The sequence below is a fragment of the Siphateles boraxobius genome, unplaced genomic scaffold (genome assembly GCF_051911475.1).
Source record: "Siphateles boraxobius isolate OS27281-9 unplaced genomic scaffold, OSU_SipBor_1 6, whole genome shotgun sequence".
In the NCBI taxonomy this organism is placed as follows: Eukaryota; Metazoa; Chordata; class Actinopteri; order Cypriniformes; family Leuciscidae; genus Siphateles; species Siphateles boraxobius.
This window is the reverse complement of record NW_027509186.1, coordinates 29639363-29664095: the sequence shown is the minus strand read 5'-3', so window position 1 is coordinate 29664095 and position 24733 is coordinate 29639363. Positions and strand designations below refer to the sequence as shown.

Here is a 24733-nt window from a genome sequence, read left to right as displayed (position 1 = left end):
CAGGGAGGAGACCGTGCGAACTGAATCGCATAGCCGAGCCGATGGTTCGCACGACCCAGCGGAACAGATAGGGAGCTCTAGTGCAGGCTCCCAACTGTGCCAGCGGAGTGAAGAACCACAGACGTCCCCCCGGTGGTGCAGCGAAGCGGAATGACCAGCCCAGACGAGGGCGGCATAGCGGCCCGGTGTGGGGGCAAGGTCATAACCGCACCCTGACAGAGGAGGCCAGGGAAGGACCAGCGTTCCACGGGGGCCTGCTCTGTCAGGGGTCTGGCGACAGAGGGGGACAGGGGCGAAACGGTCCGTGGACGGCACGCCGTGTCAACCACCTCTGGGGCAGAGGGGGATGAGGAGAGCACGGCTTGTGGGCGGCGCTCTGTGTCGTCCGAGAACTCTGTATGCTCAGAGAGGAGAGAGTCAGTTCTTTCTGAATAAGGATTCTTCCCCAGCCCTCCACCGGGGAAAGGAGTGGCCCTGCTACCAACTCCTGGAAAGAACTGAGTCTCAGCACTGAGCAGCCCATCTCAAAAGTGCCGCTTAACCCGGCGTTTAGCGGGGTGCGGGGCTGGAGAGGGCTGTGGCATCCCCCTACGGTCTTCCAGAGCCAGGCCCGGGTGAACGGGCGGGGTTGGAACCGTGGGAGGGAGCCTTCGGCGGTGGGCAGACTGAGGGATCTGAGCGGACGGCGGGGCCGTCGGGCAGAATAACCTCAATCTGCTAACGGGCGGTTGAGAACTGTTGGGCAGAAGCACTCAACCGCACCGCCGAAGAGGCCGACCTGGGAGATGGGGGTGTCGAGCAGACGGGTCCGCCCGACATCTTGCACATCAGACCGGTCAGCCCCAAACTGGTGAACATCACCTGACTCCGAGAGCGTACGGCCACTTTCGTCGCTCGGAGAGCAAGGTCAGTGGCGGCGCGCAGCTCACTGAAGAGCCTCGGGTCAGTCCCGCCCTCCTGCATGTCCATGAGCGTCTGGGTCAGGTAGACCAGCAGAACGGTCATGGGATGCAGTGAGGCAGCTGCCTGTCCTGGGCACTATAGGATTTCGCCACAGATTACTGTGACGAAAAGAACTACAGGCTTGGACGGGTGCTTAGGATTGCGCCGGGAAGCACTCTGAGGACACAGTAGCATGGCAACAGAGCGTTCAACCGGGGGAACCCCAGTGTACCCATGGGCAGCGGCCCCTGAGGGGAGGAAAGGCGGATGAGACCAACGAGAGGACCCGTGAACTCATCATGCACGTCCGGGAGGAAAGATATTGGGGTTTGCCGTGGACGCGTCGGCGGCCTCACCCAAAAACCAATCGTCCCGGGAAAGCATGGCCATCATCTCCGGATCAGACTCAGGCACAGCCGTATGCACACCAAAGGGTGGCAGCTGTGAAGAGTCGTCATTTCCAGAAGAATCAAGCCCACCTAGTGATGCTGCTACAGACACAGCATCATCCTCTGTAGCTTCAAATGAAAACACACGGGCCACCCGAGGGTAGACTCGTGGAATCATCAGTTCGCTAGCGGGCACCGTCATTAAAGAGGGGGGGCTGGGGCGTGGACACAGAGTCGGCGCCTTGTTCCAGACCAACACCCTCAGGTCACCCTGTCCACCAGCCGAAGATCGGGTAGTGGATGAGGGGACTCTCACTCTTGCGAGTTCACCGAGTCTCGACCTATATATGACGCGATGATCACGTTCCCAGAGAGAACATGAGTCATCCACGAGCGCTGTTCAAGCATGATCAAAGCCCAAACACACTAGACAGCGCTCGTGCCCATCAGAGTCCGATACCAGTCCGCTGCAACCAGAAATGCACGGGCGAGCCGTCTTTAAAAAGACGTGCCGCGTGCGAGCTCTTTTATGAGAGGAGAAAAAAACTCCGCGATGTTGAAGCGCACAGGGAGACACACACACACTGGCAGATCACTGCACAGATCAGCAGGCACTGTGAGCTCGCTGCAGATCGCCGTCACACCAACACCGGAGAGAGAAGCTCGTCTCATAGAGCGAAGTCAGAGATGATTGTGGAGTGAAGAAATATTCTTGGCTCCGAAGCGAAAACATACCTGCATGTTGCCGGCGTCCTCCTTTATACCCACGCGGTGGGGCGGAGATACGCTATGCAAATTCCGCAGACCCATGGCATTTCATCGCCATTGGCTCGTTTTGTAATACTCGAAGTCGATAGGTGTTCTAAGCGAAACCCCCATTCGTCGTCATCCGACGTAACTCGGAGTGACTACGAAAGGGAACCTTGGATGTCCTGTTGCGGTGTAAAAATAAACAAAAACCCATTCAGTATGAATTACACAGAGTTGCATGTAAAGTTCTCACATTTTAATGTTTACCACGGCTCTGCTTTTTTAGGAAAAATATTATAGTGCCTTTAGTCTTTAAAACAAAAGATAAAGTAATATGCGGGTCATTCCTGATATGAAGTGACATTTTGGCTTCATAAGTGTTGGGAAAAAAAAGACATGATTTTCATGTTTTTAGCATTCTATCAAAATAGTGACATGTTTAACTATAAGGAACACATATTGGTCAAGCTCAGGGACTCTATAATAATAATTATTGGTAGATTGTTAAGACACTGTCCATAAAAATATTCCACCCTTTTAGGGACATATAGTTATTATCACATGTTAATAATGTAAGTTAAACAATAATGAGCTTTTCTTGGATAGTTTATGCCATTATGCCATCTTAGATTATTTTTTTCTTCTTGAAACAAGCAAAACAATTTTTGATGAATCGAATATGTTTCACATTCCACCCTTAGGTTTATAGATCTAACAGGTCTATAATAGATCTACTGGCTTGATCAGTCACACGTGAAAGTAATCAGACTAACATATGCTGTAATTGAGTGTGTATATACCATAAATAGTGACGTGTCGAGGTGTCTCTCTCTCCTTCTGTTTGAAAAACGCGGACATGTGATTCCGCTTTGCGAATCGCAAATCAAGCTGTTATTGACAGCGCTCTGATCCAATGGCGTTGGGCATTGTCAGGTTGACAGTAAATCTAGCCCAATGATGTTGGGGGGGGGCACCAGGGGGGCCAATCATATTCCAGGGGGGCCAGTGCCACCCCGTGCCCCCCTTCTAGACACGCCCCTGTCTGTCGTCCCCGGCGCGCAATGACTTATGGGGTAGGATCGGGGAGGATAGACCGAGAAGGATGCATTTATGTATCCTTCCTTTCACGGGGAAACGAAGGGTGTATTTGGCGTCGCTTTTGAATCAGGGTAGCCTTCGTCGTGCCGCGATGACGCAACCGGCCTTAGAATACGGCCTTCGAAGGATGCGAAATTGAATTGGGACAAATTGGGATAATCGACCTTCAAATACGGCCTTCGAAGGACGCACCCTTCATATTGGGACACAGCTCACAGCACACAAAGCACGCACGCACGCACACACACACACACACACACACACACACACACACACACACACACACACACACACACACACACACACACACACACAGAATTTGACAGTTCAGTACATATCCTTAATAAGAGAGCCATGGTACAGCTGCTTCTTGGTGATGCAATTGTTAGCCTACGTTACAAAACATATTTAAAATTTAACAATGTAAGAAAATGCCAAAATCACCAAATATTCTGTAATTAAATGACCTAAAATTGGACCTGTCAATTATTAATTTTACAACTTCACTGTATATTTCATTGGTATTTTATTTGCATAATCCTTATTTAAATTTGGACTTTGTTTACAATGAACAGATCTGCTTAGATTATTCAAACACTAGTCAAGCACTCGATAATAATGTAAATCCTCATTAATATTTGTGTGGTTGAGGTTAAGAGGTTAAATCTCACGGTTGTAGGATTAAGAGTTGTGCAAGATCTGAAGAGAACATAGTTGTCACTAGTCAGATATTCATGGTCTCGTAAAATTACAGTATTTGTACTTATCCTGTATTGACCCGACCTTTGTTGTTGTTGTTGTTGTCTGTTTTGTATCACAGGAGTGAATAAACATACAATAAAAATAAACAATAAAAACGATCACTTAAAAAAGAAACATGAAAACAAAATATGAAATACTTAAAATGGTTACACTTTAGATGTACTTACAGTACATAAAATAAAAGTGTTAGATGTGTGCAGAACACTTTTGCGGTTTCTGAGGAGGATATGGGTAAGGTTAGGGACAGGTTTGCTGGTATGCATAGGTTTAAGGATGGGTTAAGGTATGATGGAAGGGTCAACATTGACATAATTGGTTAACTTATTGAAGTGTTTTATTGAAGTGTTGCTATTTTATTTTTTGGATGACATTGTATTTATTTTATGACATTTAACGTGGACGGCAAAGTAAGAATTTCATTGTACAGGGAAACATGTTTTTTATGACAATAAACTCTTTAAACTTTAAACTTAAACATAATTACAGAAATTGATTTCTGCTGTATATATATTCAGGTATTTCCATTCTTATATAAAATTGATGATCTTATTTTTGCCTCAACAAAATGTGTTTTATTTAACCAGTGGGTGGTTATGGCTTGGAAAACTGCTCCTTGTTGTGAAATGACCAATGTGCGTCACCTTTCAGAAATTGGGAGTTTAGCTGAATATATTCCCACTTGTTTTCATTTTGGTACTGAACAACTTGTGACTAATAGAACAAACTCTGTCGTTTGGCATGGTCATAAAAAAAACACTGTAAATCTCCCCAAATTACAAATTAATCACCAAATATAAAGAAATAAAAAAATTCTACAACCTGTTTAGCAGGAAGCGGGTGGAGATACACCTTACCAATTATACAGTCCGTTATTGAATCACCGTGTTGGAGGTGGTGTCATTGAAACAAAGGTTTTTCTCACCCCATCCCAGATTTTTCCATAGGCGTAATTTGCGGGTGGGGCGGGTGGGACATGTCCCCACCACTTTTTGCCAGGGTGGATTGTGTCCCCACCACTTTTGAAACATCTCGCGGCACGGATATACCAATACGAATAAATACATCTCCATCTCCAGTTAACTCTAGTAGAACATTCATCTCGTTTATTTGTTAAATTAGAGGCGATCTGAAATGTGTTGTTTTTGAAATCAAGTGACCAAAGTGCTCGTTGCTTCTGCTATCAGTGGCGCGGATACAGTGTTCTGTTGTGACTCGCGCAGTCTTCACGAATCATACGTACGCGCGCTTCAATCCGTTGCTGAGAGACTCTTTATTCGTTACGGTGAAATCACAAAACATAATTCACAAAAAACGTGTCCCTGCTTGATATACAACCACTAATAAACAATCGGTTTTAATGAGGGGGAAAAAACTATACTTAGTGTGGATTAGAATCCAGAACCTCTGGCACGCTTGGCATAAGTTCTGCCACTGGACCATTGAAGTAGGCCAAATAAAGATAATAGTCGGATCAAATCTCATTGAACGACAAATTCAACACAATATACTATTGTATATTCTATACTATATACCATCCCCCCTCACACACACACACACACACACACACACACACACACACACACACACACACACACACACACACACACACACACACACACACACACACACACACACACACACACACACACACACACACACACACACACACACACACACACACACACACACACACACACACACACACACACACACACACACACACACACACACACACACACACTCTTGTCCCACCCACTTTTTAAAACAAAGTTGCGCCACTGGATTTTTCCAAATACACATGTGACAACCCACACCCTCTTGTGCTCCGGAACATAGGCCTACTAAATTAACTATAATAGCCTACTAAATGCTATGAGTCTTTGTCCATGTATGACAATCAAAACTTGGGTTTAAGACTCTTGATAATGTCTGTATAGTTGCAAATAGGCTACATCAATTTCAAACTGAATATGTAGCCGTCTCATATTTCATGAAATTTTCAAATGGTTCTATGTTCTTCCACATGATACATGCAGATTTTTCTGCAGTGGTTGTCATGTTGTCACACCTGTAACTGTCAACTAATAAAAGTAATGATATTTTTGTAACATCTGCATGAAACATTTTCATAACATTATACTAAACATTGGATTATTTCTGTGTGGGACGCAACTTGAATATTGACGAATATTATAGTATACACATTGAACATGTGGATGAAGAGAAAATGTCCTAAGATTATTTTCATAACCCTCACAGTAACATAATTTTTATGATGTAGTTTAATAGTTTAAGGTTGTGAAGCTTGAGGGACAAGGGACAAGGGTTAAAAGTCATTGGAATAAATGGTACCTGCATACCTATTTCTATCTATTTCATTTTATATTTTATTTTATTGTTTGCAATTTATAACATTTCCAAGTGTCAAATAACTGAATGATCAATACAGATTGTTTGTAAAAGTAATCTTTGCAACAAAAAGTGTAGGCTAATCCATTCAGCCTCTTTGCAACAACTGATCTTAATGAATCACTCCAATTTATTGTTACACAACTCAGGAGGAATGTATCCCAATTTATCCAACTCATACCAGTTGCACAACTTGCCTTGGTGGGGTCGACAGGGAGGAGGCAGAGGTGTATAAAAGTGCGCACTTGAATGATAGGATCTGTGGCCGAGTTCTCTGCGCATGTGCCGGAAAAACTGCTCAGGAGTCACAGGATGCTGCTGCTGTCGCTACTGCCGCTGCTGCTGATTCAATGCTCGTTAACGAATGGAGCCACTGATCCGTAAGAGCCTTTATGATTATTATCTTCACAAATACCACATAACAGAAGGTAGAGTAAAGAGGAAAACTGCAGGTCGAGGACTAGACGAGCGTCTTTCACAACTACAGTGAAGACATGAAAAGTTTAGAACAACTGCACTTTTGTGTTCTCACTCTGTAATTTTTTTTAGATTTACGGGGGAAAAACATTATGACGAGCATTGGTCACCGTATTTTACATTAAATTGTTTTATAAAATGACAGCTTGTTTTAGCTATTAAATCTGTGAGCTAAAATATTGGCCTCTCCATCAACTTAGTAATGACAGAGCCCGGCGTTACCCATACAAACACAAAACACCACTAGTCTCACACAACTCTAACTAATGCTAAAACGTTTACTAAATAACTGAAAATACTAAATAGAATCAAATGTGAATTTTTGTGCAGGGAATTCTGGGAATGCCCTTTCCCTCATAAATTATAAAGCTTTACCTTTTACTTAAAAAAACAAAACATTTTTACTTAAATATATAACGAACTATACAGTGGAATAATAAAAGTCTGGAATAATTTCGTTTTTTTAATTTTTTTTAAAATCCTTTAGAATTCATTCTAATATGCTGATTTTGTGCTTAAGAAACATTTCTTACTATTAATGTTGTGCTGCTTAATATTTTTGTGGTAACTGAAACACTACCAAAATTTAGTAGGCCTATGTTTTTTTTAAAGAATTTTAATTTCTCCGGAACACATTAAATTGCTCAAATGGGACAATAAAGACATTTATAATGTTACAAAAAATGCTATTTTCAAATAAATCTTAATTACTCCAAACTTATGTATTGTCTTATGCACAATTTATTGTTTGGTTAAATATATTAATTTGTATTTTTTATTTCTAAGGTAATTTATACTGCCACATTTATACTGCATCAACCAAACTCGTAATTCTACATTTCTCTGTGTTTTGTCTTTTTAAGCATTTACCTGGTGGCTGTCACTTCCCAGGCTGTGAGTGGCAGCACAGAGACTCTGTGTGCACAGATCCTTGAGGCCAAAGAACCATTATCTTTAATGGTAACTTTGAGGTCTGACAGTGGAAATGTGACCATTCTACAACAGGGCTCCATTACAAAGGATTTCTACAAATGTGTCCCATTTAAGGTTGGTATAGGCTACTCAATATAGCTTAACAAAACAGAGTGTACTGTAGTGTATCGGATAATGCTATGTTATAGAGATCATGGCCTTTCGTATACATCATGTCTAAACAACACTTATAAAATTACATCAATGTTAAAGATAAAAAATATTGTTATTGTGCAACTAAAACCCTAAAACTTGCATTTATTATTAATTTTGCACATTCTTTTCATTATGGAATTGTTCAGTGGTCCCTGCAGTCTTGATGATGTTTTCAGTTCACTTAGTGGAGTTATATCATGGAGTTGTACTTGTTCCCTATTTCATTTTGTATCTTCCAGGTCCCTCTAGTCACTGTGGAGTCTGTGGCATCCGTCAATGTTGCAATCCGAGGAGGCACAACATCCCTGAACAAAACAACTCAGATCCTAATAACCCCCCCCCAAAATCTTATTTTCATCCAATCAGACAGGCCTATCTACAAGCCAGGACAAACAAGTAAAATTCCTCTATCCAAATTATTCCACAATAGCTTCAGTTGTCAGTCCTCGTACTCATATTTACTAATCTGAACCTGTGAATCTTTCTGTATTGCATGTTAATATTCTCTCATATTTTCTCTTCTTCAGTTAAATTTCGCATTGTGTCTCTGGATTCCAAATTCTTGCCTCGCAATCAAGTGGTAGGTTTAATTCAGTTTATTAAAAAAAAAAAAAAATATATATATATATATATATATATATATATATATATATAAAATAATGTGTGTTTTATCTAACTGAAAATATTTTTTTCTGTCTTTGTCTTGCAGTTTCAAACTGTAGAACTCCAGGTAAAAAAACTTTCAAGCAGCTATGATCGGTTCATTGTTTGTTTCTTCACTTAAATGCAGTTGCAAAAGCGCTGTAGGCTTTTTTTTTTCATCATGTGCTACTGTTGTTTAGGACCCTAACTCGAATCGCATTGGTCAGTGGTTGAATCAGTCAACAAGGATTGGCATTTTGGACCTGTTCCACTCCATATCTCCAGAAGCCACTCAGGGTTTCTACACGATCAATGCTTGGGATGAGAAGAACCACCAAACATCACACAACTTTGAAATTAAAGAATATGGTCAGAACTAGAAATCAGCTTTTATATGCCAATCCAATATTGATCAGCTATATATATTGTAGTTTTTTCCCACATGTCTCTTTCAGTTCTGCCAAAATATGAAGTGATAATCAATTTTCCAAGTGTAATAACCGTCCTGGACAAAGAGGTCACTCTGAAAGTTTGTGCAAAGTAAGAATTTGTTCAAATAATGTTAAATTCTTTACAGAAAAAAAATAGGCACATACCTTTGTTTCAGTGATATGTTCAGCCTGATTAAAAACATTTTTTTTCCACTGTCTGTAGATACACTTATGGGAAGCCTGTGCAGGGGTCTGTGAATGCTGAAGTGTGTGGGAATGCCTGGGATTACTATTATTATAGAATCCCTGAAGAAAGGACTGACACATGCAAGTCATATTCAATGATGGTAAGTTACCTTCTGCACACAGAAAACCATTACCTTTTGGGTTGTAATCCTAAAAACACTGTACTAATTAGCATGTATTCTATTAAGCATCTTTATATAACATAAGGTCCCAAGTCCAAGAAATAACAATGAGCTAATAGTAATGCCAAAATAGCTGATAATAATATTATAGCAATTTCTTAGTGAGCAGCATTTCTGACAAAACTTGCTAGTGTTTTATAAACAGCATAAGGTATATAAAAACTATTGCTTTACACCATTATCCCTTTGTGAAAAAAAGTGCTCTTAATTGTATTGAATGTACACTTGTAGTGTACTTCAAATGTTAAAAATAAACTGTACTTGCAGATAACATAATATAAATGAAATAAAAGGCCACTTGAGTATACTGTACTGAAAGAGAGAACATTTTCATGAATGTTTCTTAACATTCTTAAGTACACTTTTCAAAAGTAATGTAATGTAAAATTAAACGTTTTACTTTACGTTTTACTAAAATACATATTAAATAAATAAATAAAAAATCTTTTGTCATGCTTTAAAGAAGTAAACTTATTTAGATGTGTTGGCTAACACACTAAAGCACATGTTCTTGAATATAATTTTAGCTGTAGTATGTTATTCAATATTACATTTAAAGTTAATAATACATTACAAATGTGCTAAATTTCAATTTCTCAGTATATTTGGCAGTACACTTTAACCATATTTCAAAGACAATAGAAGTCATTATGCAATTACATTTAAAGATGTACTAAAGTTACAATACATTACATACATTACAGTATGTTCTAAAAGTATATTATTTCTGTAAGAATGACCCTTTTAAAAAAATTGCTGAAGTATACTTCTTTTTCACAAGGGTCAGTATATTAAAAGTCTAAATTACTGTTTTCATTTAATTCTACTTTATTTAGACTGACAAGACTGGCTGTGGGTCATGGGTGGTCAGTATGACAGAATTTGGCTTAAATTTCAGAGGAAATGTCCAAGTGAATTGTAAAGTGCAAGAGTCTGGAACAGGTGAGAGTGTAGAACAACTGCTGCTGTCTATTTTAATTATCCTATCTATACAGAGTAATGAAACATGGTCTTTTGTTCCTCCAGGGATAACTGTGTCGGGTACTACGACTACAGCTATGTTTACCAGTGATTATGTCAATGTTAACTTTGAGGACACATCAGAAACATACAGGCCTGGCATGCTCTTTAAGGGAAAGGTAAAAGCTGCTCCAAAAATAAACTCTGCAGTCCATATGTATCTTTATAAAGTTAGAATAAAGTTCATTGTGGTACCATAACTGTTGGTACCAGCATTCATAAACAACATGTTTAGCAGTTAGCACAGCCATAATGTGTACAGGAAGTGTAACATTTGTTTGAGCTAATCATTTTTTATCTTTCTCTACAGTTTGTGGTCACTAATCAACAGTCCACTCCCATGAAAAATGAGCCAGTGATTGTCTATGCAGATAACGGTGAAAGAGTTGTTAATGTGACACTGACGACAGACAGCACTGGTTCTGCTAGTTTCTCTTTCAACACTTCTGAGTGGTCAGAAAAACCTGTGACTTTACAGGTCAGTCGTGTTTTTGTTTCATAACATGATGTTTACAGTATGTAGCCTATATAATGCAGTATACTGTAACATTTCACATAAAATGATTTCCTAACTTTTTTTAATTAGGTCCAAGGAAAAGAGCAGACTGATTATTGGGGTAATAGATATAATCCATCAGGCTACCTCTACATAAGACCCTTTTACTCCAAAAGCAAAAGTTTCCTGATGTTGACGAAGCCTTCAGGGAAGCTCAGTTGTAACAGTGATGCAACTGTGGTGGCCAGTTACACCATTCAGGGCAATGCACTGAAACCAGGCCAGAACATCTTGGATTTCTTCTATATTGTACGTTTAATATTGACACTCTATTTTTCTTGGTCATTTGTTTTATTGCTCAACAAGCTTATTGACCATTTTCAGCGAAGCACAGTATATCAGTACCATTTTAGTCATAGCCAATATTAAAGATTAATTAGCTTATCTGTACAGGTTTATATCGGAACCTTATATTTAACCTTTCTATTATATCATTGAATTTTCCAAGCTTATTTCCCCAATTGTTAAATTTAGATTAATGCTCACCTAAATTTCATTTTAAATACACCCAAAAAACATTGATAAATGTAATCTTTAGCTAATCTCAAAATGAATAACAGTTTTTTTTCATACTGTGTAGTATAATGTTGTAATTCTTAATTTTAATTTATTTAGACAAAAATATTTTAGACTTTTAATATCAGCCATTGCTGCCATAATATGAAAATAATTGGCCATAATTTTAATATCAGTGTTTCTACCCCTTTTTTGGTTCAGAAACAGAATTTTTCTTGAAGGTTTCCTAAATTTTGCAGGGTAACTGTATTACACGAGGAGAAATGATGATGAAAAATATCGCAATGTTAATCAAGCTGTAGAGCTCTGTAGCATTGCATAAATTGTCAGTAATTATTTACCTTTTGGTTTCCAGGTCCTTTCCAAAGGCAGCATGGCTCTAAATGGCCGTCTGTCCGTGAGTGTGAAGACCGGAAAAGGTACACAGCTTGTTTTAAACAACATTTACATTGTTCTGTATAGGGTACAACAAGTGTATTTTAATGGTGCCTGTGTCCCCCCCCCCCCCCCACACACACAAATGGTCTCTCTCTCTCATAATAGAAAACAAAGGAGAGCTGACATTCTCACTGAAGAAGACATCAGCTCTGACTCCATTCGCTCAGGTGGTGGTTTACACAGTTCTTCCCAATGGAGAAGCAGTAGCAGACAGTATGAACTTCCCCATTGAAGAATGTTTGCCAAACAAGGTCAGAAAATCCCACATGAAATCCCATTTCAGAATTCAATGTGCCCTTCAAGCTTTTATGTATCTTTTTTTATTATCATGAATGTGTGATGAGACTGTGCTTGTGCTTTTCAGGTGTCTTTAAAGTTCTCGTCTCTCACGGCACTACCTGGAGAGAAGACATCTCTTAACCTGAAAGCCAGTCCTGGCTCCTTGTGCTCCGTTCGGGCCATCGATCAGAGCGTGCTTCTGTTGAGGCCAGAGGCCGAGCTCAATGCAGCCGCTGTATGTTACATCATAACTTACATTACAACTATAACTAATAGATGAGTTCACCAGTTGAATGAGTTGAAAAAAAAAAGAATACACTTCAATACACCTCTTCCACAATAAGCATGTTTTTAATTTCCCAGTTAAAATTCTGATTTTTAGATCGATTTTTGGGGGCACATGAAGTAAAAAAATTAAGTGATACAGCTGTCCATAAAACAAGTTAATAATGAAAAAAAAAGGCTTATTAAAAGAATACAATTCTTGAAAAGAAACTTACATTTCTAAAAAATATTTCAACAAAACTACTTCACTGCTATTTTTTAAAAATTAAAAACAAAAATCATGTTGTGGGGAAAATTAACTTGGTGGTTACGCATTACATTAGAAATATTATTTGCAGTATTAAATAAGAAGTGACACATTTTTGTAAAAATATTTAAAAAAGAATTTAACAAAACCTCTTCACAGCTTATTAATATATAAAAAAAACAGAATTCATGTAGTGTAAGGAAAATATGTTATTACTTTTTGCAAAAAAATAATATTTTAATATTGAAAAAATATTTTTAAAAAACTGCTTCACAGTTTATTAATATTTTAAAAGTAAAAATAAGTAATTTGGTGTGATGAAAATACGTTATTACCTTTTACTTTAATTGGTTATACAACATGACATTACAAATATGATTTCCTAAAAATTTAGCAATTTTAATATTGAAAAATATTTTAAAAGTTTTTTTAAAAGCAAAATTCATGTGATTTAATGAAAATATGTCATTACTTTGTACTTATTGGTTACACCTTTTTAATTATTAAATAGAAAATAGTTTTCTGAAAAGGCAACAAATGTCGCAAAACCTCATGAAACCTATGAATACAACAAGTACATCTCTAAGAACTTGCAACGTGCTTTAAACTGGAGTTTTATATTATTCATATTATTCACACTCTTATGGCAATTTAATAATGTTTTTCAGTGATTATTAGGAGATTACATTGTCAATTCTACAGATCAATATCTTATTCTTATTCAACAGGTCTTTGGAATGTTACCAGTCCCGTTTTTGTCAGGGTACCCATACAACATTGAGGAAATAATGGAGCCTTACCCCTGCCCGCATCCTTTTGAGAGGGAATTTGCTGAACCTGCAAGACGCAGGCGCAGGCGCAGGATCTATTACCCTTACTACAGCAACAACAATGATGTCTACAACATCTTTAGAGTAAGATAAACTACACTTCTTATTTCAGAGGTCTTCCAATGTCAGCCTCACTGTACACTATCCGTCACATAAAGCTTGCTTTTTTTTCTAGGAAGTTGGAATCAGAATCGCTACCAACTCTGATGTGAAAGCACCTGTTGTTTGTACTGAGATTTTCAATGACATGGCGGTGATGAGGGAATGTAAGTAATTTGATTTTGTTTAGGATTTAGAAATGCCCTTTTTATCTATTGGATTTACAAACTGTCAATTCGAACAGCTGCAGTGGATGATGGTGGGCGCTTTGATTTGGCCCCAGAGGTAATGGGTTCTGGTGCAAATATGAGAAATCCTGCTGGGAAGATCCGCAAATTCTTTCCGGAAACCTGGATATGGGATCTTATCCCTGTGGGGTATGTATCTTGTACCATGGCAGTACTATTCCTCAGTAAAGTTGTGTTATTTATTTCGCATTTGTTTTCTGATTTGGGGGGAGGGGCCTTTGTGCAGCCCTTTTTTGGGAACTATTTGCATTTTTTAATTCACCAGGAAATCAGGATCTGTGGATGTTGCAAAGACTGTCCCGGACACCATCACTAAATGGGCTGCAGGGGCTTTCTGCACATCCCCTGCCGGGTTTGGACTGGCCCCCAACATCAATCTCACTGCTTTCAAGCCCTTCTTTGTGAGCCTTTCCCTCCCTTACTCTGTTATCCGTGAGGAGACATTCACTCTCAAAGCTTCTGTATTCAACTACCTCCCCAAATGTATCATGGTAAGCCCCTGTAATTTGTTTACTTGCATGTCCTGGAGTGGTTTTGCAAGCGTTTGTAGTAAACCGTTTCCTGTAGACTGGCACTATGCAAAATCTCTGTGTCTTTTAATAAAGGTGAAGGTCACGCTGGCAGACTCACAGCAGTTCACTGCTCGGCCGTGTAAAGGCTGCACATACACTCAGTGTGTTTGTTCTGAAGAGAGCAAAACCTTTCAGTGGATTGTTACGCCTTCTGCCCTGGGTAAGCCAGATACTTTGACATCTATTTATATGAGCAAAAACAAACAGAAATTTCATTTTCATTTCAAATTGGTTCCACAAACTGAAAAGTTTATTTAATGTTTGAACCTTGTTTCCACTAGGGCTTTGTATCACGCTTAAAATAAAAATGTCTTAAAGGGATATTGTGAAAATTCTGTCATTAATTTTACTCATGTCATTCCAAACCTGTTAAGATATTTTGAAGAATGTTGGTGACCACACAGTTTTGGTGCCCATTGACTTCCATTGTATGTTTTTTTGTCTATATAATGGAAGCCAAAACTGTTTGATTACCAGCATTATTCAGATATTTTCTTTTATTTCCCACAGAACAAAGAATATCATATAGGACATGAGTAAATAATGACAGAATTAAAACATTTTGGGTGGACTGTCCCTTTAACAGCCTAGACTGTCACAGATTTGTGTATTAACGCAGGCCCCAGGGCACTTTTTTTCTTCTGTAACTTAAATCCACACAAAGGATCATTGTGTACTGGTGTGTGTGTGTGTTTTACAGGAAAGGTGAACATTACAGTGCGCGCTGAGGCGGTGCAAACCCGAGAACTGTGTGGAAATGAAGTGGTGACTTTTCCCGACAAAGGCAGAATTGATACTGTGATGCAGAGTGTTCTGGTGGAGGTACGTGACTTTACTGTATATGAGAGCTATTAAAAACAGGCTTACTAAAATCTTGTGACTCAATCTCCAACACCAAGCTAACAAGTCAACATGGAATGAACGTTACATAATCACTTTCATAACACAAATTCATCGGTCATACTGTGTTTATTATTCTAAAGGATATTTTTAGATAGTAGCTATTTGGATATAGTTTTGGGTCTTTGTAAAATAGTTAACAGTAATTGAATGCAAATGTGAAATGTATTTATTCGATGTATTATCTATCTATTTATCTACCTATCCATCCATCCATCCATCCATCCATCCATCTATCTCAGGCGGAAGGAACTAAACAGTCCATCACTCAGAATGAACTCGTCTGCTTAACAGGTTAGTGGCATTACAGTGTGTTGTGTTGTCTATTTTAACCAATAAAAAATTTGAATTATTTGACCTTCACTTTTGTAAAAATAAGCAAACATTCTTTTTATCACAAGTGGATGAGGGAGACACATTCCCATTTACACCTGGTCTCTTTTGTCCACTTTCGACCACTTCTTGTATGTGCTTTTTCAGATCTTTCAATCTAATGGACGAAAGTTTAAATCCCATCTGACTAGTGCGCTTCCCATAATGTTTACGCGTTAGGTTAGTAGGCGCAGAGCAGGCAGTCTTTTGTGGTTTTTCGAACACATTCGACCACATGAGCGTCTACACTAAAAAAGCAATTCATTCGAATGCGTTGTCGACTACCTCTGGAAGTGGTCAAAAGTGGACAAGCTCAAAACATTTTAGACCCTGTCTACACCTGTATTTAGCATCGTCCACTTGTGATCAGATTGACGAATGCCAGGTGTAAACAGGGCCTATGAGCAAGGTATTGCAATTGAAAAATATGAAAATACTCGAAGTTTCAAAAAAGCTTCCAATTTTAACTTTTAAACCCTACTGCATGTTTTCTTTTTTTACAAGATATTAGAGAAAATGAAAGTACAACATGAGCAAGTGTTTTGACATTTTTTCTCTATTCCATTAGACCGTCCACAGGAGTCATCCATCTCCCTCACTCTACCCAAAATTTTTGTCAAGGATTCTGCCAAAAGCTTCGTCACTGTTCTGGGTGAGTCTAAAGATATGCTGGGAAATGTACATGATGTACACTCTTTGCTGCATCATATTAGCACATAAATATGAAATTATATGTTATAAATATAATTCCTCTCATAATGAGGTTTTCTGATTTTTAATCGTACTAATGGTTTTATGCCTCTGGCTCTTTGGACCGTAGGTGATCTGATGGGTCGTGCTTTGAAGAACATTGGTAATCTGTTGGCTATGCCATACGGCTGTGGAGAGCAGAACATGCTGCTTTTTGCCCCCAATATTTACATCCTTCAGTACCTGGAGAGCAGCAGGCAACTCACTCCTGAGATTAAAGACCGAGCCAAAACCTTCCTGGAGGGCGGTGAGGAAATCTGTTATGAAATAAAAGATTATTGTGCATGAATGCATCTTACAGAACAGTAAATACATATAAGTTTAAATAGTTTTAGTGGGGAAGAGATAAATACTGTTAGGAAATGATTGTTTGCTGTCAAGTTTTTTGCAGTTTTTAAATAAAAAATGAAGTACGTTGATATTTTAACGTCAACTTGCTCACTAAAACTCTCATTGCATCATTCCTCAGCTGGATTTGATTAAAAATTCAGTGGTGAATCATAACTTAATGAGAGAAATATTGAACCCCTATTAAAAAAAATTTGTAAAATCCTTTTTGTGTTGCAGGCTATCAGAGACAGCTGACTTACCAGCATTATGACGGATCTTACAGCGCTTTTGGGATGAATGATCCTTCTGGTAACACCTGGTGAGTCTGAAACAGAGACAATGAAAGCATTCAGTTGCTTAACTTAGGACTTACTGTGCTGTGGATTCTGGCTTTCAGTATGTGGATTTAATGCCTTTCTGGTCAGGTGTTTTTAGTCCACATGGACTTTATACACAAGGAAACTTCCTGAAAACTATTAAAGTCCCCCTGTAGTCAAAATTGTATCCCTTAAAACTCACCTTTGATCACCAAATTTTTTTTCACCAAAGAAATTACAATCACCAAGATTTTTTCATGCCTTCAAATAGCTTGAATCAACTCTACACCCTTGCCTGATTTAGTATACGCGGTTTTATGAATATGCAAATTATCTCCACCTCCACTCACTCGCAGCAGCTCAGAGATCCACTGATTGGCGATCATGCGTTGACGTGATTGGTTACAAGGTAGTTTGTGATGTCAGAAACACCAGAGATTTCAAACCGCATTTTTGAGACTTTCTTTGGTTCACTGCAGTTTTAAGGAGAAAATACTCAGCAAAGGTGTTGTCTTAAGAATTTGCTCATGGTTTTTCTTAAGACATATCAACAACATTAAAAGCTTGATTTTCACCACAGCACTTTAAGGCAGATTTAGATTTACTGAAGTGTAGGAATTTTGACAGCAATTTATATTGTTTCCTCAGGCTAACTGCATTTGTGATGAAGACTTTCGGTGGGGCAAAGAAGTACGTATTTATAGATCAGAACAACATCGACAGGGCAAAGGATTGGCTGGGTCAACAGCAGATGGACAACGGCTGCTTCGCCTCTGTTGGGAGGCTTTACCACATTCAAATGATGGTGAGAACAGAAGAGTCGTGCTCAGTTCCTTTATCTGCTCCTGAAAAACATCTTAAACCGGCCTAATGTCTCACCTGGTTTAATCAGATCTAGTTGTTCTAGATCCTAAGCTGGACTTTATCTGGTTGGGTTTCCTGATTTTATAAGAGTTTTGGCCTGGAAGACCAGTGTGATCAAAGAGTTTCAGTCAAGATGTTATTTTTCAGCAGAGATATTTTATCAAGCCATTAAAACTCCATCCATCAAGGTTTCACTTGACAGCACACATGAACTGAACTTTGGTATCTGCAGGGCTTTTCTTTTGCGGTGTGCAGTAGGAGCCTATGTATCAGGATTTAGTGAGGTTCATGCTTAAAATACACTGTACAAGCTATATAATAAGTTGTATCCTTTTTATTAAACAAATTTTTAATTCTCAGATCTCTTTTTAAAGATGTTTGAACCGGAAAAAATCAAATCTATTGATACTGATTAAGAAAACTTTTTTGATGTTCTAATGTCATCTGCATAGAGTAACAATTAAATCTTGTAACTTTCTACATAAATTCAGATAAATAAATATCAAATACCATTTCAGAAATATGGTAGAAAAATGAGATGAGCTGAGAAGCTGTCACAGCGACGAGTGGGATGAGGAGATGATTCGGTGAGGGGTAATGGATCAGAGCCATTTATGGGGAGGAAAGCGGTTCTTTAGTCTGGTGGTCCTGGATTTCACACTCTGGAAATGTCAGTTAGACGGCAATAAGTGGAGGAGATTGAAGTGCTGAGGGTTCGGAAGTGTCTTTGATGATGCTTTGCTCTTACAGGGTGGCGTCAGCGATGAAGTCACTCTCTCTGCATACATCACTGCAGCGTTGCTGGAATTAGGTGTACCGACATCTGTGAGTAAACCCCTCCTTATGGGTCCTAAGGGATGGACTTTTGTAGTCACAGATCATTCTAACTCAATACAGATAATGTGAATAATGAAGGAAGCACACACTCATTAAGTATTTTGTATACTGTGTAAGGATGCCATGGTGGTGAGAAGCCTTGCGTGTCTAAAGGAGGCTTCGCGTAACATTACCAACACTTATGTCACCGCCTTGCTGTCCTACACCTTCACTCTTGCTGGAGATGTGCAGATGAGGCAGAACCTCATCTCCAACCTGAACCAGCAGGCCAAAAGAGAAGGTACCATTCACCTTTAGATTATGAGCAAAATCTATATTTTCCAAAAAGACATTTTACATAGAAAGTTACTATATTTTTCATTTATAAAAGCTTTTCTATTTTGCATTTGCTAAATTATATAATTGACTTTTATACTTCATTAAAGCCAAGAAATTCAATTATTACTTATGTCTTTCAGTTTTCAATTCAATTCAAAATGTATTTCTATAGTACGGAGCCCTGCACATGAAAAAAAATATTTATTCATAAATGTATAAATTAAAGGGTTACTTCACCTAAAAATGTCTGAAAAAATTCTGTCATCATTTACTCACCCTCATGTCGTTCCAAACCCGTAAGACTTTCGTTCATCTTCGGAACACAAATGAAGATCTTTTTGATGAAATCTGAGAGATTTCTGTCCCTCCATTGACAGCCTACGCAACAACCACTTTGACTCTTCAAAAAGTTTATACAGAGATTGTAAAACTAATCCTTATGAATCGAGCGGTTTAGTCCAAATTTTCTGAAGAGAATCGATCGCTTCTATTTCATCAAAAAGATTTTAATTTGTGTTCCGAGGATGAACGGAAGTCTTACGGGTTTGGAACGACATGAGGGTGAGTAAATTATGACAGAATTTTTATTCTTGGGTGAACTATCCCTTTAAGAATTCAATCCCACAATTCATTTTTTGGCCAATTTCTTTTTTTTAAAATACGTTTCCACATTTTATAAATGTATTCCTTTGTTTTAGTTCAATCGTGGCCACATTGTACACTGCAGAAAAAAGTCTGTAAAATACAGCCTCATGTTAATGTGAAGGAATTTTCCATTTCGATTATTCACAGGTGCTTTACGTGTATTTTGAATTATTGCATTGTGTTGTGTTTTAGGGTTGAATGAAATGTCCATAAACAGATAACATTAAGGCCTGGTTTCACAGACAGGGCTTAGACTAAACCAGGATTAGGCCTGATTTAATAAGGACATTTTAGTAATTTTTATAAATGTTTATTAGAAAAAAAAAACATTACTGGTATGCATCTGGAGATAAACAATGGCACATATTTTACAGATATGCATATTTAAAGATATGCAAGTGCAAATTATTTTCAGTTAAAACAGCTCAAACATGCCTTTTAGTTTTGGACTAGGTTTACACCTTGTCTGTGAAACGAGGGGATAGGTCATTTTCTGCCAGAATATGATTTGTTTTTCTATAGATTTGTTTCTTACAGTGTAGTAATTCATTCCCTTGTTTTAATGTAGTTAAACTGTGGCCACGATTAAACAAAACTGAGTGAACAAAGTCTTAATTTGTGTCCACAATTCCTTATTTTTCACAGAGAAGAAAACACATATTTCTATGGACCCCAGTTCTAGATTATTAGCTTTTAAAAAAACACGATCACAAAACCTCAATGTTCTAGTCTTATGTGTTCTTGCTGTTATCACGTCAGGTGTTGGACGATATTGGACTATGGCTAATAATGCTCAGACGGTGGGCTCTGTGGAGGTAGAGATGAGTGCTTACGTGTTGCTTGCGCTGCTCTCGGGACCCGCTCTACCCGGATTTGGACTAAACTACTCTGCTGGCATAGTGCACTGGCTAAGCAAGCAGCAGAACGCCTATGGAGGATTCTCCTCTACCCAGGTAATGTTATTTATCTCATGCAGCTTTTTTTTAGACATTTGATCAGTTTTCTCATTATTGACTGTAAGTGGTGTCGCTCTCCCTCTCTTGCTGTGAACAGGATACTGTAGTAGCACTCCAGGCCCTCGCTAAGTACAGTGCTGCCACCTACAATCCAGAAGGATCTATTACCGTCACCGTGACCTCTCCCTCAGGCCAGAAAAACCAGTTTACCGTGAACCGGAACAACCGCTTGCTTTACCAGGAGAAACAGCTTCAGGAAACTACTGGCATATACAAGCTCAGAGCAGAAGGCAAAGGCTGTGTGTTTGTGCAGGTCTGTGCGCTGCCTCTTATAATGCACAGTTTGAGAAGTTAAACGAATAGTTCACCCACAAATGAAAGTTTTGTCATTATTTACTCCTCATGTTGTTCCAAACATGTATGACCTCCTTCCTTCTTGTATGGATCATATATTGAAGTCATTGGAATGACATGAGGATGAGTACATGACTTAATTTTCATTTTTGGGCGAATTATCCTTTTAAGAGCTACTGTAAGTGATGAAATCCTTCTGTTATTGGTCTCTCAGTTCGCCTTGCACTACAATATCCCGCCTCCTCCGGACTCGTTGGCCTTCAACGTCAAAGCAAATACTGGGGTTTGCAACAACACATGGAACGCAGCTTTTACGTTAACCACCACTGTCCGGTGAGCCATACTTCGGTTATTTTTATTATTACTTGTAATAAAATGAATAGTATATTTAATTATTACTGTCTTAATTAATGGAAACAGCCCTCATGAGTATAGCACTTGTAACATGCTTATTTGCAACAAATTTCATTTGTTATATCATTATTTATCATTTTTATTTAAATACTTACTATACATGCTATTATTATTTAAAGGGATAGTTCACCCGGAAATAAATACTCTGTCATTATTTACTCACCATCATGTCCTTTGAAACCTGTGACAGATATGTTGAAGAATTTTTAACCTAAGAGAACTTTTAAGCTAATAAAAACTAAAACACTATAAAAGTATTTAACTATGCATGCAAATACTATAAACTAGCAACAAAAAAAAGAAGAAAAAAACAATACATTTGAAAAACATATACTACTGTTCAAAAATGTGGGATCTGTGTTTTTTTCACAATAAAATAATACTTTTACTTTGTGAGGATGCATTACACTGATCAAAAGAAACAGTAAATACATTTATAATGTTGCAAAATTATATTAATAAGAAATGTTTCTTAAGCAGCAAATCAGCATATTAGACTGATTTCTAAAGGATCATGTGACACTGGACTAGAGTAAAGATGTTGAAAATTCAGCTTTGCCATCACAAGAATAAATTATATTTTAAAATATATTAAAATAGAAAACAGTCATTTTAAATTATAATAATATTGCACAATATTACTGTTTTACTGCATTTTTTATCAAATAAATGCAGCCTTGGTGAGCATAAAGACCTAAAAAAAAGAAGTAAAAAAATCTTACCAGCATTATACTTTTGAATGGTAATGTCTATACAAATAAATATAGAAATATAAAATAGAATATAGAAATTCATTAGAAATAGATTTATACTGCTTAATTTAAAAGTATAAGGAAATTAATTAGTAACTTGTACACATTTGATTCTATAAAGAAAGAAAGAAATAATGAATGAATATGGAACCTACTTTATGGCCTAATAAACCTAGCCTGCTGTCTGTCAAACTACATGCAGAACAATGTGTGGTTGTGAACCCTGTTTGTGACTGTTGGAGCGATTGTATGACAGGTATGACGGCACACGAGAGGAGACCAACATGGTGATCATTAACATCAGGCTGCTGTCTGGGTTTAAGCAGGATGAGACGTCTCTGCAGGCTGTGAGTGACACTTGAAGGGCTCTGGTTTTTTGAACTCAAGTACTGCAGGCAGTTTTTGATTCGCTCTCAATCTCTCCTTTCTCTGTCTCCACAGCTGAAGGAAGACCCCACCATCAAACGAGTGGATCTGGATGAGGATCATGTCATTATATATTTGGATGGGGTGAGTGTATTAGATTTATTAAAATACCTTGAGGGGCTTGAAACATCTTTGGGATGGATTGCTGATATTGACACTACATTTCTATATGAAATCAAAATCGATATGAAATCAAAATCTTGTTTACGTATTCTAACATTCTTACACATTTGTTTCTCTTCGTAATCTTGCTTCAAACTGTTTTATTTAAATAAAGATTTGATTTTTTTTTTTTTTACAATTAAAGGGAAAAATTCAATATGAAATCAAAAGGAACCGTGTACTTAACGCACGTTTTTATGTTTGTGCCCGATAGCAAATAAATCTCTTCGTAATCTTACATCAAAATAACTTTCTTTTCTTGTCCAGCTGAAAAAGAAGAAGGTGAAGACCATCAGCCTGCAGCTCCTGCAGGACGTCCCAGTGCAGAATCTGAAACCAGCTGTAGTGATAGTCTATGATTACTACAAGATCAGTACGTGTTTATTCATCACTGTACACTCGATAAAGTCTGAAAAGAAATGCAATAGAGGGTTTTTATTATAAACCCAGCAAAAATGATAATAAATGTAAAAAAATAGAAGTAAAAATAAATAATTAAATTGGGAAAACCAATTTTTCCTGTTTTTCATAAATCTTAGTGACATCATGATATACGTGTTGCGTAATTGTGCTTCACGAGCCTGTATTTCATTTTAGCATAATACATTTTTATTTTGTTGGGGCAAGCTCAACAATGTAGTGCACAAAAAAGACTTTGTTGTGTTTCTATTCCTCCAGGTGAATTGGCTGTGATTGACTACACCTCCCCATGTGCATAAACACTACAGTAAGTACAGTAATTGTTGACCAGGTTATATAAAAATTCATAAGCATATTTAAATTATTGAATACCCAAATCCATGTTAAGACATTTATAATGTTAGAAAAGATTTCTATTTTAAACAAATGTTGTTCTTTTTAACTTTATTTAATAAGGAGGAGCTAAACAGAATTCAGAAACACTTTTATTAGCGACACCGGTGGCCGTAAAGCGAACTGCAGCCAGGCAACTTAATGCTTGTTCTCACACATGAGACTGAACCTGGTTCTGCTTCACTGGCATCATGTTGACAGATGAGGTCATTAAAATGACACTGTTATGTAGTTTGATTATAAAATTGAGATTATAGTTTGAATTAATCCCTTCTCTTTGCATGACACATTGACATTACAGTACAGAATAGGTATTTTGGCCTATCTTGAACAATCATTTGTTTCATGTGTCGTATGGAAGAGGTTTTTTGGAGCATGCGTAAACGTCACATACTTATGATTGTCCGGGCAAAAACGTTCTTCATATAAAAATATGTTTGCAGGCTTTGATAGACAATCTAGGAAGTCAGGGAAGGTCTAGTTTTTTAAGTTTCACTACAAGCTGTTCACACATTGGCAATTAAAAAATGATTAATTCATGAAAATTCGTACCCCATTTAAGCTGTTTTCAACATTGATATTAAGAACTGTCCTGAGCACCAAATCACGCACATGTATGTGGCTTTGCTAAAAGGTTAATATGTTGTTTTTCAGATGATGATCCGAAGTGCTGATGGCTGAGTGTATGGAGAGACTAAATGAATCCTTATTTTAGCCGTTTTTCTATAACTTTCTTGTAAAATTGTCTTCGAAAATCAAAAATATAGCATCACTAAATTGATTATGCATTTTAATTGCTATTAAACAATCTGACAATTTTTGAATCTAAAACATTTGCATCCTGTTATTATTTATAATCTACTGTTATTATCATTACTGTACATCTGAAAATGTCTGGATATTAAAATAAACTAGACCTTAGGGTGCATATTAGCCCTCTGATGCATGAATGAAATCACAGCAGAAAATCACAAGCC

At 37.9% G+C, this 24733-nt stretch overlaps 1 protein-coding gene across 1 annotated transcript; it reads left to right on the top strand.

Annotated features, from left to right (window-relative positions):
• Positions 1 to 6536: 6536 nt before the first annotated feature.
• On the top strand, positions 6537 to 24587 carry LOC143716302 (alpha-2-macroglobulin-like protein 1). The gene is made up of 36 exons (XM_077208775.1): positions 6537 to 6730; positions 7691 to 7874; positions 8195 to 8351; positions 8483 to 8535; positions 8665 to 8685; positions 8798 to 8966; positions 9053 to 9137; positions 9252 to 9375; positions 10293 to 10398; positions 10483 to 10595; positions 10787 to 10954; positions 11063 to 11281; positions 11904 to 11967; positions 12092 to 12237; positions 12351 to 12500; positions 13526 to 13711; positions 13803 to 13893; positions 13971 to 14103; positions 14240 to 14465; positions 14580 to 14706; positions 15247 to 15368; positions 15689 to 15740; positions 16387 to 16470; positions 16639 to 16815; positions 17136 to 17217; positions 17864 to 18020; positions 18830 to 18904; positions 19034 to 19196; positions 20639 to 20832; positions 20933 to 21148; positions 21404 to 21522; positions 22612 to 22702; positions 22797 to 22865; positions 23211 to 23316; positions 23622 to 23670; positions 24411 to 24587. The coding sequence occupies exons 1-35, from the start codon at positions 6600 to 6602 to the stop codon at positions 23660 to 23662; spliced, it is 4401 nt and encodes a 1466-aa protein (XP_077064890.1). The 5' UTR covers positions 6537 to 6599; the 3' UTR covers positions 23663 to 23670; positions 24411 to 24587.
• The last annotated feature ends 146 nt before the right edge of the window (positions 24588 to 24733 follow it).